The sequence below is a fragment of the Drosophila sechellia genome, chromosome 2R, assembly GCF_004382195.2.
Source record: "Drosophila sechellia strain sech25 chromosome 2R, ASM438219v1, whole genome shotgun sequence".
NCBI lineage: Eukaryota > Metazoa > Arthropoda > Insecta > Diptera > Drosophilidae > Drosophila > Drosophila sechellia.
The window spans coordinates 4250980-4261854 of NC_045950.1; the positions used below are offsets into that span (position 1 = coordinate 4250980).

Here is a 10875-nt window from a genome sequence, read left to right on the forward strand (position 1 = left end):
AAATCCTTAGGGATCTACAATAAATATATCAATACTTAAGCATGGGAATTGAGGAAATTCACCTATTATTATTTAAAGGTTTCTAGACTAGATTTCCTCACAATTGTTTCCTTAGGATTGCATTGTTTTTCATCTGATTTCTGGTTCATTAGAACGTTTTGCTCGTGAGTTTACCATTGGAACCAAAACCGAAACCCTTTTTAGACAACATGTTGAGCAGCTTAGGTAGCCACCAGTCCCTCTAGGCACACATTTGGCCTACAAAAGCACCCTAAACTAAACTAATATGCCAGCGTATATTAAAATATTTTAACCCTGCTACCTTTGTGACACAGTTTCCCTTTGGGGGATTATGTTTCTGGAGCAGGGACAAGATCCTGCGGTCGCCAGCTTTCCAGTTTTCCTCGACAATTTCCCGTTCCTCGTGGTGTTCGGGGTTGCGACCCCAGGCACCTTGCTAACCCCGCTCCCTAATTACGAGTGCAGCGAGTGTGCAGCCGGCTTAGCTAACCGCCGCGGATTGGGTGCTCACGTGGTTATTATTTGTGGGTATGCAAATTTCATAAACCGTGAGCGGCATTCATTGACCCCCAGAGCTCTCTGACCAGCGGCTAGTGGTCGGTGGTCGGTGGTCAGCGGTCAGCGGTTCTTGTTGGTCCAGCGGTGCTAATGAGCACAGTGGCAACTGATTAGGCCCGGATTACTTCCGATTCAATGGTCTGGTATGGATGGTTTTATATTTCTAAATCACGTGTATAAAATACAATTTATGTTTAAATGCCAAATGGATACGAATTTGGGGGCATCCTTATTTCTCAGGTGGCAGATATCCGAAACGCATTCGCGCCTGCTCGTACAAAACGAAGGTGATGATCGTATTGGGTGACACTCGTATCAGGGCCGGAATGAATCCCTTGTAGAAGGCCAAGGGACCCTGCTTGGCGGTACTTAGAAAGGCACCTCCGATCCCGGAGAACTCCCCCGGCTGGGCGTTCATGAAAGTCGTCTTGATCACATCGAGCGGCTGCGTTATCACCACGGCAATGCATCCAGCTATCGTGGATGTGGCAAAGTGCAGTGGTACTCCCTCTTCTGCCCCCGTTGCGCTCTTGAGCATTTGCTTCACCTGGTCGTAGGCCGCATTCGTTCCGATGGTCAGCAGGACTGCCCGGGAAACGGCTGGCACTGTGCCGCGGAAGAGACTGGACACGCCCTCCTTTATGTAGATGCGGTAAAGGCCGTCGAAAACGTGCTTGTAGCTGCGGAATTTGGCTTAATTATATGATTCATTTGAAGCGGGGGAAGCAAATGAAGCAATTTGCAGTCATAATGACCAATTGTCAATAGCAAACCAAACAATCACGTGGAGATTGAGGCGGACGAACAGATGGACAAAGCCTGTGAGATCTATGGTACAGGAGACCAGGGTGGTACTCACTTACGTCGCTTCTCCTCCGGCAACTTGACGTCGTTCTGGAGTCGCACTGTTACCACGTCCCCGGGTACGCCCACAATCCCACCGAAAATTCCCGCAAAGGTGGCCAGGGCCATCTTGGAACTAACTTTTTGCGTGTCGACGTAGTCCTTGCCAGCCTCGTACAAGGCGAAGCGGGCTGTGGTGTAGGTCAACTGGCGAAACCAGGAGGCCGAGATGCCATTGTAAAAGCCCAAGATGCCGCTTCGCTCGTATATGCCTTTAAGGATCTCCCCCACGGTCTTCCTGTCGGTTTTGGATTGGGTCTGCAGCTGCACCTTGATGAGATCCAGCGGATGGGTGCCGGTCACTGCGATTGCAGCGCAAACCCCTCCAAACCACCAACGCGGGAGGCGCCTCGAACTGTCTTCTCCCATAGACCGACCTTAATTTCTTGGAGTTTTTTAAACAAAACCTAAGCTATCTGACGTGTAATACTAATAAGGATTCGGCAAACTTTTCGCTCCAACGAAGTGTTCTCATTTACCCAAGGATAATGCAGCCGCTATGAGGGTGAACAGTAAGTCCTCGTAGTGACAAAGCGCACCTCAAGAATGAACGATAAAATTAATATTTCCTCTGATAGTCCGGTAATAGCCAAAGTATCCGGTAATAATCAAAGTATTCATCATTTATATACTAAAAATTGTATGTGGATCGACACAACTTTTTTTTTATACCCGTTACTTGTGGTTTTTATACACATATTATTATATATTATATAAATTCTTTATCGGGATCAATACCTGATTCGATCTGGCCATGTCCGTCTGTCCGTCCGTATGAATGTCGAAATCTCAGGAACTTTAAAAGCTAGAAAGGCTTTCCTGATCCAAATATCAATTATAGAGCGAGTTTCATCATTTTCACCTATAAACTCATGCGTTTATTTACAATAGATTCACAAAAGGTTCAAAGTTATAGTTATCATAGGGTATAACTTAAGCTTAAAGGCTTACGGCACTAGCTAATCTCACTGCGTTGTTTCTCCGTTTTTTTTTCTCTGTGTAGGATGCGAAACTTAAGACTATCACACTTGGTCTGCTCTGACTAGAGGTTGAAATATCCTTTCTGAGGCTTATGCCACGATCAGTAGGCCATTTCGGCGCCCCAAGGACGATAGGGCTTGGCTCCGTTGGGAGTGGCGTACTGCAGCACGCTGGAGTTGTTGTAGTCCTGGCCTGGCAGTCCGCTGACCGGATACTGAGGAGCGGCACTGTAGCTAAGGCTCTCGGAACCTAGGGCCGCTGGGCGATTGCTGTTGGTCAGCTCTATGTAGGTGGGCACCTGCTGCTCGGGATGCACTGCGCTGTGGTCGTGGGTGTAGTGTTGCTGCTGCGTGGGCTGAGGTGTGGTCTGCGTCCGTTGCTGTTGCTGCTGATGCTGCTGCTGCTGGTGTTGCTGCTGCTGCTGCTGCTGTTGGCTGCTGCTGTCTGAGTGGAGATCATGGCTGGGTAGCGATTCATTTACGGCACTTCCACTTGTCCGCGAGACACTGGTGCGTCCTCCCAGCTGCTGAGCCTGCTGCGAGGGCGAGGCACTTAGAGTGGGGTAGCTGGACACATAGGCACCCGGGTTCGCTGGCGCAGCATAGCTCTGGTAGGGAGCAGCCGCACAGTTTGGCTGGTAGCCGGAGGAACTGGGAGCAGCCGGAGACCAGCCACCCGGACTGGCACAGCTCTTGGCCGACAGTTCGCGCTGCTGCACAAAGTACTGGAGGTGGGACATAAGGCGCAGGCGCAGAGGATCCTGGATGTCCATGCCCTCGATGGTGACCAGATAGCGGGCCACCTCCGCGGCGCACTCGCGGAACCCGATGATATGGTAGTCCATGGCCACTCGCTGCGGATCATAGCTGAGCGAGTCGAGAGCTGCAACAAGATACGAGGAGGTGGAGAAAGTCAATAAGCTGTCTAATCCCAGTTCAGGCAAACAATTAAAATAGCTGTTCCCACGCGACGAGCATAAAGAACAACCCCCATGTCCTTCGGCGGGATGGCTCGTTGTGAGGTGGCTATCGGGGGGTGAAAGCCCGCGCCTGGCTACAAGGTTGCCATCGTGGTGGTGCCGCTTCTGAGCGTGGGAAGCCCCGAGATTCGAGATTCACTTGAGCGCTAAGCTGGCGCTGGTGGTGGTGGTGGTGTCCTGCTTTGCCTATGGCTACCATAATTTTCCCACAATTCGACCCTGTTCGGGACAACAGGTCAGGATTGTTTACCCAGATTTGTGATAATTTGCCGCATATTGTATTTAATTTCGTTACTCAATTGTTTCCCACAGCGGGCTTCGTTTAGGGATTCTGCTTGCAGTTTTCCCATTCCCATTTTTTAGGATGTATTGAAGGTCATATGTCAGATATGCCTTGATTAATTAGTGTGCTAAATGGGCCCTAATGTAATATTAACTGGTGAAATAAGAAATCACTTTCCTAATGCCGTTTACTTCTTCTAGTTAACCAACTTTGTTGGCTGCCCAAGTTAACCCCCTTTGCTCCCATTGAGATTGATGACCTTAAGACGCATTTAACTAAAGTCAGGAGGTCAGTAGTCCATTTAGCCCTTTTGCTCACTAAAACATCCTTAAGCTAGCTCTAGTTGGCTTGGTACACTTACTTTTAGACTGCAAGGTCTTGAGATGCTCCACGGTCAGCTGAAGGATTTCGGCCTTCTCCAGCTTGGCGGAACCCTGCTTCTCGTAGGCGGACGGCACCAGGCGCTTGAGTTCGGTGAGCGAGGAGTTGATCCGATCCCGCCGCTTCTTCTCGATCACTCCGCGTCGCTTCTTGCGGCTCATCAGTTGGCAGCTGCCTGTCTCACTGGGCGAGATTCTAATGGAACAGAGGAAAGGGTTTCTATTAGCTATCGATTGAAATTAGTAGTAGATTCTTAATCTTCATATCTAATTCTTTTATAGATTGAGAAACACCCTATTGCGTTACTAAAAGTAGGCTATAAAAACCCCTAAGTTTCCGAAAATTCTAAATTTTTAAAATCTATCTAAAATCTATCTTTTCTTAAAGCCCTATAGTTTAGTGATTTATATTTTGATGGTTTATCAGCAGCTTTGCTTTAATTGGAGTTATCCATGACTTCGATTCATTTAGTAAATATTACGACGCACTATTTTTTTAGCAACAGAAAACGTTTGCACTTCGAATGGTACTTTAAAAGGACTTATTTTACAAGACAACTCCCAACTTGGGAACTTGGTATAGCTCTTTGTGCACTAGATTGAAAAAACACATTTTGGTAAGAATTCACGATTACGCACTGTTCTTTGGAGGACTCCTCGGAGTAGAGATCGTCGCAGTCGCTCTCGGAGAGCGTCCGCTTCAGGCTGCCGATGCCGTGGCTGTGGCCCTGGCTGTGCCCGTGGCTGTGGTTGCTGTGGGCGCTGTGGTGGCTCTGCGGCGGCGGCACCCAGTGGCTCTGGGGTGTGCTGGCGGTGGCGCCGGGCATGACCACGCCGGGTCCGGCGGTGTAGCCCCAGTGGTGCAGCGACGGCGCGTTGACGTGCATGTTGTGATCCATTGTGAGTGGTGACTATTGTTTACTCGCTGCTCCTGCGCACTTGACACTACTGTGTTGATGTTGATGTTGCTGTAGCTGTGCTGCGTGTTGCTAGTTGCAGAGGCAGATGCAGTTAGCGGCTAGACCGGGCTGGCGGAGCTAGTTTGAGCACGTGACTTATCGTGTGCGCGAACGGCGTTCGACTGATTCTGCAGCACACGTCGAGCGGACGACCTGCCCTCCGCTGCCGCCGCTCAACCCCTTTTTACCGCCTGCGGCAGCCGTCCAATAAGATGCAGCAGCAACCACCCCCTGGCAACGCGCAGCGCGTGCTGGCCGAGATTGGGGTAGGAAACGGGAAGCAAACATATTCGACGCTCGGCGATCGCCGCCAAGTGAGCAAGTGAGCAAGTGAGAGGGTGCGACAAGGAGCGGCTAGCGCCGGCAAATGAGCAAGCCTCTGTCATCGATTCATCCGATTGTATCGCCTGTGCATCTGATATAGCCTTTCAGCAGCCTGTAAAGCATCTGAAGCATCTGCAGCACGGCCTCTAATCGGCGCCGTGGGCGACAAACTGGCGGCGTCCGCCGTCCACTTGTTCGCCGCTGGAGCGGCTGCACCCGGCAATGGAACTCAAACTGGAGCACGCGCCGGTCGTGTGGCATCGCGTGGCGCCGGGTAAAGCCCCAACAAGTGCAACAGCCGCCGTTGACCTCTATCTGTGCAGTGGGACGCGTGCTGGTGGGTGGCCAACACAGTTCTAGGTCAGTGCCGGCTCAAGGTTGCGGCATCCCGGATTCGCAATGGGAACGGGAACATCCACAGGTGCAGGAGCAGGAGACGAGATAACAACGACTGCGCCAGCAGGTGACCGAAGTTGACCTAGAAATCGCACGAGGTGAAATCGATTTGTTTACCTAGAAATATGCTAATGCGGAAATAATTCGCTTGTATCACAAAAGGATATAAGCAACTTGGATTGCTACGGTAAAACGTAAATATTTTGTACGAATTTACATAAAAGCAGACGTGAGTTTTGGGCGAATTCCCATTCCCTACCTTTTTGATTTGCCATTATAAACTCTGAGATGCGCTTCGTTACATATACATGTAACTACGCTACATCTTGAATATTTACATGATTATATCAATTCTAAATTTTTTTCTTAATTTTTATAACTGCCATAATCCTAGTCCGTCCGTCTGTCTGTCCGTCCATATGAACGCAGAGGTCTCGGGAACTATAAAAGCATGAATCTAAAACTAGTTAAGCATGCAGATTGAAGCGTCGCACAGTGGTTCCCATTTTATGGGGAAAGCGGCGAAAAATACTTCTAGTTGAGGTCACGAAATTTTCTTATTTTTGTAGCAAAATTATATGAACGATCAGTTTGAAATTAAGTGTTAGTATGGAAAACTTGTTTGTTTTCAATTATTTTGCAACGAAAACTTTGAATTCTACATAAGAAATTAGTATATATATCCAGGGCGAGCTTAGCGAAAATTTTATGCTATATCATATAGCTGCTATAGGAACAATCAGTCGAAAATAGTGATTTTGCTTGAAAAATCATTTTGTCGCAAACAATATTGTTATATTTTTACCACAATTTATTTAATTGTATAGCCATTTTCTTTCCATAAGCAATAAATATTTCGGCCACTCCCATTCTAACGGTACCTAGCTGTCATTACCACACTTTTAAAAAATGTTTTTTAAATTAAATTATATCAAGCTGATCAATGCCAATATAACCTATAAATTTTGATATAATAAAATATTTTATCGGGAATTGCCCGACTATTATTTCGTAAACATCAGCCAGACGGATTTTATGTTTAAAGCTAGCATTGGATTAAAAACAATTAAATTGCAAGGAAAAATAAAAAGTGAGCTTACTAATATGGCTGATATACGTTGTGGTTTAATACAACCTTCCCTATTAAAAAATCTACTTAACTAATGTGTTTTCTCTTGGTTGAATTATCCTTATGCAAAAATTATTCTTCGGTGGATATCTGTGGTAACATGTTTTTTGCAAACCTCTTTGTCCTGTCACCCTAAGAAATCGCCAATATTGCCATAAGAATCCCTATACTATATACCTATGTACCTTTCCTATTATAGGTTGCAATTTGGCAATATCATTACTTATTCTCCCCCACAAAACGGTTTAGTGTAGCATTTCTGCCATTTCCTCGATTAATTTCGATGGTCGAGGCGTAAGCTTGACTATAATGGCGCCCCGTATCAATTTCAAAAACGAACATCAAAATCGAAAATTATAAAAAGTGCTTTTCATTTGATTCGGCATGCTGTCGCTCAGGTTTCGAGCGCGGCAAGCAGCAAAGTGGAAATGCCTAATGTCTAATGGCCAATGCCAGTGGCAGTGGCAGCGGCAGTGCCAGCGTGGGACAAACTCGCTCCGAATCGCCGGAACCCACCCCGAATCAAGTGGATGAATAGTGGCGGGCAAGTTGCACCACCGACAACGGGACGAACCCACGAAATCGCAGCCGTGGCTCGTGGGAAAGCCAAAGGTCTACGGATTCTCACGAGCGTCCAGCACACGTGCGGGTGGTCGTGCGCCGGAATGGATCGATGGATGGATGATGGGTGGGCGACGAACTTACTCCCACCCACCGCGCACAGGGCATTCGCATTCGTATTCGCAGTCTGAAGTGCATTACTCAAGGTATGGAGCCAAAGGAGCGCCGCACACACAAACACACTTTATTGTTAATGGATATTCTCGAAAACAACTTTCTATAATGAAAATTGCGGTCTACCGACTCAAATACTCGATTACATATATATGTATAATATACTCGTATGTAGGTAATTCTCACAAGACTGGTTTTCGTGCTCTATCGCTGGACGCAAAGTGGAGGTTACAAAGCCGCCGAGTGTCCGTTTCCGGACTCAGAAGCTCCTAAGGCAAAGATTGCAGTTGTTTCCGGCTACTGCATTGTCGTGTCGTTGCAGCTCCAGGCTGAGGGGCTCCGTGTCGTCCACCCAGGTCTCCAGCGTGCAGGAGCTGGACTGGTGGCTGGACTTCTGCGACTGGGAGAGGGATCTGGTGGCCGCCGCCGCCTGCCGCCACCTGGCGTCGAAGTCATCCCAGCGATCGCAGGCGTCGTCGTCTAGTGAGTTCCCGTTGATGTCCCACTTAACAATGGGGAAGTCGTCGTGCGGCGGCTCCATGATCACCACGCTGTGGTAGTTGCCCTCCAGCTTGGAGCCCAGGCTGATGCTGCAGGGATGGTAGCGACTGGGCGTGGGATTCCTCTGCTGCACTTGTTGTCTCCTCGGAGTTGCCTGCTGCAGCACTTGCTGTTTCCGCGGAGTGGCCTGCTGCTGCTGCTGCTCCTGCTGTTCCTCCTTCTGCTCCTCCAGCTGCAGATCCAGACTGGAATTGGAGGGCGTGTGCCGCAGGTAGCGGACATTCGCCTTGTACTTCACCCGCTCGAACTCGATGGTCGTTGGCGGGGTGGCCAACACCTCGTAGTTGCCGCAGCTCATCATGTATTTGGTGCGCAGATCATGCTTGGCCGCCGGCTGCAGTTCCTCCACCTCCACCTCCTTGGAGGTGGCCAAGTCCAAGGCCTGGTTGCACTCACTCAGCTGCAGCTCCTCGTAGATGGCCTCCGTGACCGGACAGTTGCTGTTCACATCCAGCTCCAGATCCCGCTGCAGGTTCAGCTCCTCCTCCACCTCCTCGTCGTCCCCGTCCTCCTCGTCCAACCGCTGGACAAAGAGCTGCTTTGAAGTCGATATCTTGCGCAGGAACTGCAAGGACACAAATCGATACGGATAGCGTTAGCGGCCAACGCGGCGTATGATTAACGTGCCGAAAGCACGGGCATGCGAACTTTACTGAACATTCGCATGCGGCGCGGGTCGCCATCGATTTCCTATAGATGGCCACCCACTCGGGCGCCACGCGAGCACTAACCTTCAGACAGGACTTCTTGGTGCGCCTCAGCAAGTGCGACATGCTGGCGATGTCTTTGTGTCGCTGCCGCTTTGTCCTCCCTAATTGAACGCTGCAATTACAGTGGCTATTGTTGCCCTTCCATCGGAGTTGCGTCCGTCAGCCGGGGCATTTGCCTCATCGCCGCTGCAGCCCGTTGGGCTATCCAAACAAAACTGAACGAGGAAGCGCCGCGGCGAACACTCGCAGGTGGAGCAAGGACGCCCCATGCGGCGCTCCTGCCCAGTGACTAATCCTCGCGGCAGCGGCTCGACTGCACGCAGAAAAATTAAGTGTTTGAAGTTGTAAAAGTTGAAAATAATGCTTTAAATATATTGTTATATTTAGGAAATTCCGGACAAACTGGAGTCATGCTATTAAATGCTACTTTTAACAATGTTTTAACCAAAAAACGCAGCTAAGATTAGCTTAACTTTAGTTTGAAGTCAATATCCATTCCTGAAACAGTCTGAAATACTATTGCGTGGTTTTGCCCAGTGTACTGGGGAGCAGTGCAAGCTGTGCCAGCTGAGAGCCTCTGCCGGCACAGGCGCAGTATGATCCTGGCGCACAGATTGGGAATCTCGAGTGGGTCGTCGCTAATGCGGTAATGGCCCGGCTTAGAGCCCACTCCCCCGCCGCCGGAGCCCCTGACCCAACGGTCCTCGAATAGCCGGTCAAGTGCCTGGGGTGCTACGAAGGGCCAAAGGTGAGTCCGGCTCCCTGATTATAACGGTTCGTGTGCCGTTGCGGGCGCCAACTTGGCGCTGCCTTCCGTGGCAGGTTTATTATGAAACTATTTGCGGAAAGGGGCGCCGCTAAACTTGCGGGAGGTGTCCACGTAACTATGTAACTATGGGAATTGGTGACCCACGCGAATTGCGTTATAAATAGTGTGTCAATGCCATGAATGCTGAAGTGGAAGGCATGTTTTGCTGTGAACAGAAAATATATGGTAGAAAAAATTAACAAAATAATATGTTGGATGCATTTCTGACACCGATTCAACAAAACAGCGAACTTTTGATTCGAAAACTACAGCCCTTCTAAAGATACCCGTTTTGAAAAGAGGATACCTTACAAACCCCCATTTCAAATTCCGACCAGGTTCTTTTCAGGTACTCTTTAAAACAGAACCCATTTTTCGGGACATTCGCGACCTTTTAGAAGCTGGACGCCGACGTGATTAGAACACTTTATAAAATGGTTTTGAGATTAATTACCGACTTAAGCTAGATTTCAAGAACAAGAATAAATATTGAAATTTAGTGGAGTGTATTCATTTAATCTATGTATTATTAAATGTTTAACTACGTAGATGAACTTAAGTGAAGGCATTATTTCAAAGTTCTCTTATAAAAAAGAGTGTTTTGCTTGGCTTATCAACAGAGGCATGAAAATGTGTGTAATCAACGTGTGTTGCCTAGACAAAATGAGTTTGGTGACCCCGATTCATTCTTTGCTTTTGCTGAAATTTGATACTTCCAGGAAGCGAATGCTTAAGTACAATGGTTTTTCGAAATATAAACAATTCACTTATGTTTCTCATTTGACTTTCCCATCGACTAGCGTAGTTGCAGTGGATTTTGGAAGCAAATCAATTGCCATGGGAAGTGCTGGGACTGACGACCGCACTAATGACATTCGCATGTAAATTTCCGGCAATTTGGGCGAATGATTTAAACGCATTTAAGTGTTAAAAAAGGCGAAACCAGTTTTACAATTCAACATGGCTCGAGTGCCTGGCATTCCAATTCCAATTCCCATTCCGATTTAGATTTCGAATTTTTTTTAAGCACTTTTCGGCCTGTCGTCGATTTGACACATCACTCAAAGTGGGGAGTGCGTGCCCGCTGCGGTTTCGGGTTAGTTTTGAAATCGCATCGGAGCTGGAAAACTGAATTCGAGTGAATGATG

General features: G+C 48.2%; 3 protein-coding genes across 4 annotated transcripts; all 3 read right to left on the reverse strand.

Annotated features, from left to right (window-relative positions):
• Positions 1–704: 704 nt before the first annotated feature.
• LOC6608098 (mitochondrial dicarboxylate carrier) lies at positions 705–1910 on the reverse strand. Of its 2 annotated transcripts, none has more exons than XM_002032810.2 (2): positions 1439–1910; positions 705–1259 (listed from the first exon to the last, which is right to left on the reverse strand). In XM_002032810.2, exons 1-2 carry the CDS (start codon positions 1849–1851, stop codon positions 809–811), a joined length of 864 nt encoding a protein of 287 aa, XP_002032846.1. In that variant the 5' UTR covers positions 1852–1910; the 3' UTR covers positions 705–808. The 2 variants fall into 2 exon arrangements, with proteins under 2 accessions (XP_002032846.1, XP_032571421.1); XM_032715530.1 differs by having other exon boundaries at positions 1127–1259; positions 1443–1910.
• A 427-nt stretch (positions 1911–2337) lies between these two features.
• Positions 2338–7560, reverse strand: LOC6608099 (hairy/enhancer-of-split related with YRPW motif protein). Its single transcript, XM_002032811.2, has 3 exons — positions 4745–7560; positions 4087–4301; positions 2338–3345 (listed from the first exon to the last, which is right to left on the reverse strand). The coding sequence occupies exons 1-3, from the start codon at positions 5002–5004 to the stop codon at positions 2564–2566; spliced, it is 1257 nt and encodes a 418-aa protein (XP_002032847.2). The 5' UTR covers positions 5005–7560; the 3' UTR covers positions 2338–2563.
• Positions 7561–7683: 123 nt separating this feature from the next.
• Positions 7684–9146, reverse strand: LOC6608101. Its single transcript, XM_002032813.2, has 2 exons — positions 8941–9146; positions 7684–8774 (listed from the first exon to the last, which is right to left on the reverse strand). Exons 1-2 carry the CDS (start codon positions 8980–8982, stop codon positions 7908–7910), a joined length of 909 nt encoding a protein of 302 aa, XP_002032849.2. The 5' UTR covers positions 8983–9146; the 3' UTR covers positions 7684–7907.
• Between the last annotated feature and the right edge of the window lie 1729 nt (positions 9147–10875).

Coding starts and splice junctions, on each gene's coding strand:
- LOC6608101 (XM_002032813.2), bottom strand. CDS start 8,982: ATGTCGCACTTGCTGAGGCGCACCAAGAAGTCCTGTCTGAAG. Junction 8,775..8,940: donor CCAAGAAGTCCTGTCTGAAG/GTTAGTGCTCGC, acceptor GTGTCCTTGCAG/TTCCTGCGCAAGATATCGAC.
- LOC6608098 (XM_002032810.2), bottom strand. CDS start 1,851: ATGGGAGAAGACAGTTCGAGGCGCCTCCCGCGTTGGTGGTTTGGAGGG. Junction 1,260..1,438: donor CCGGAGGAGAAGCGACGTAA/GTGAGTACCACC, acceptor CAAATTCCGCAG/CTACAAGCACGTTTTCGACG.
- LOC6608099 (XM_002032811.2), bottom strand. CDS start 5,004: ATGGATCACAACATGCACGTCAACGCGCCGTCGCTGCACCACTGGGGC. Junction 4,302..4,744: donor GAGGAGTCCTCCAAAGAACA/GTGCGTAATCGT, acceptor CTGTTCCATTAG/AATCTCGCCCAGTGAGACAG. Junction 3,346..4,086: donor CAAGACCTTGCAGTCTAAAA/GTAAGTGTACCA, acceptor ATCTTGTTGCAG/CTCTCGACTCGCTCAGCTAT.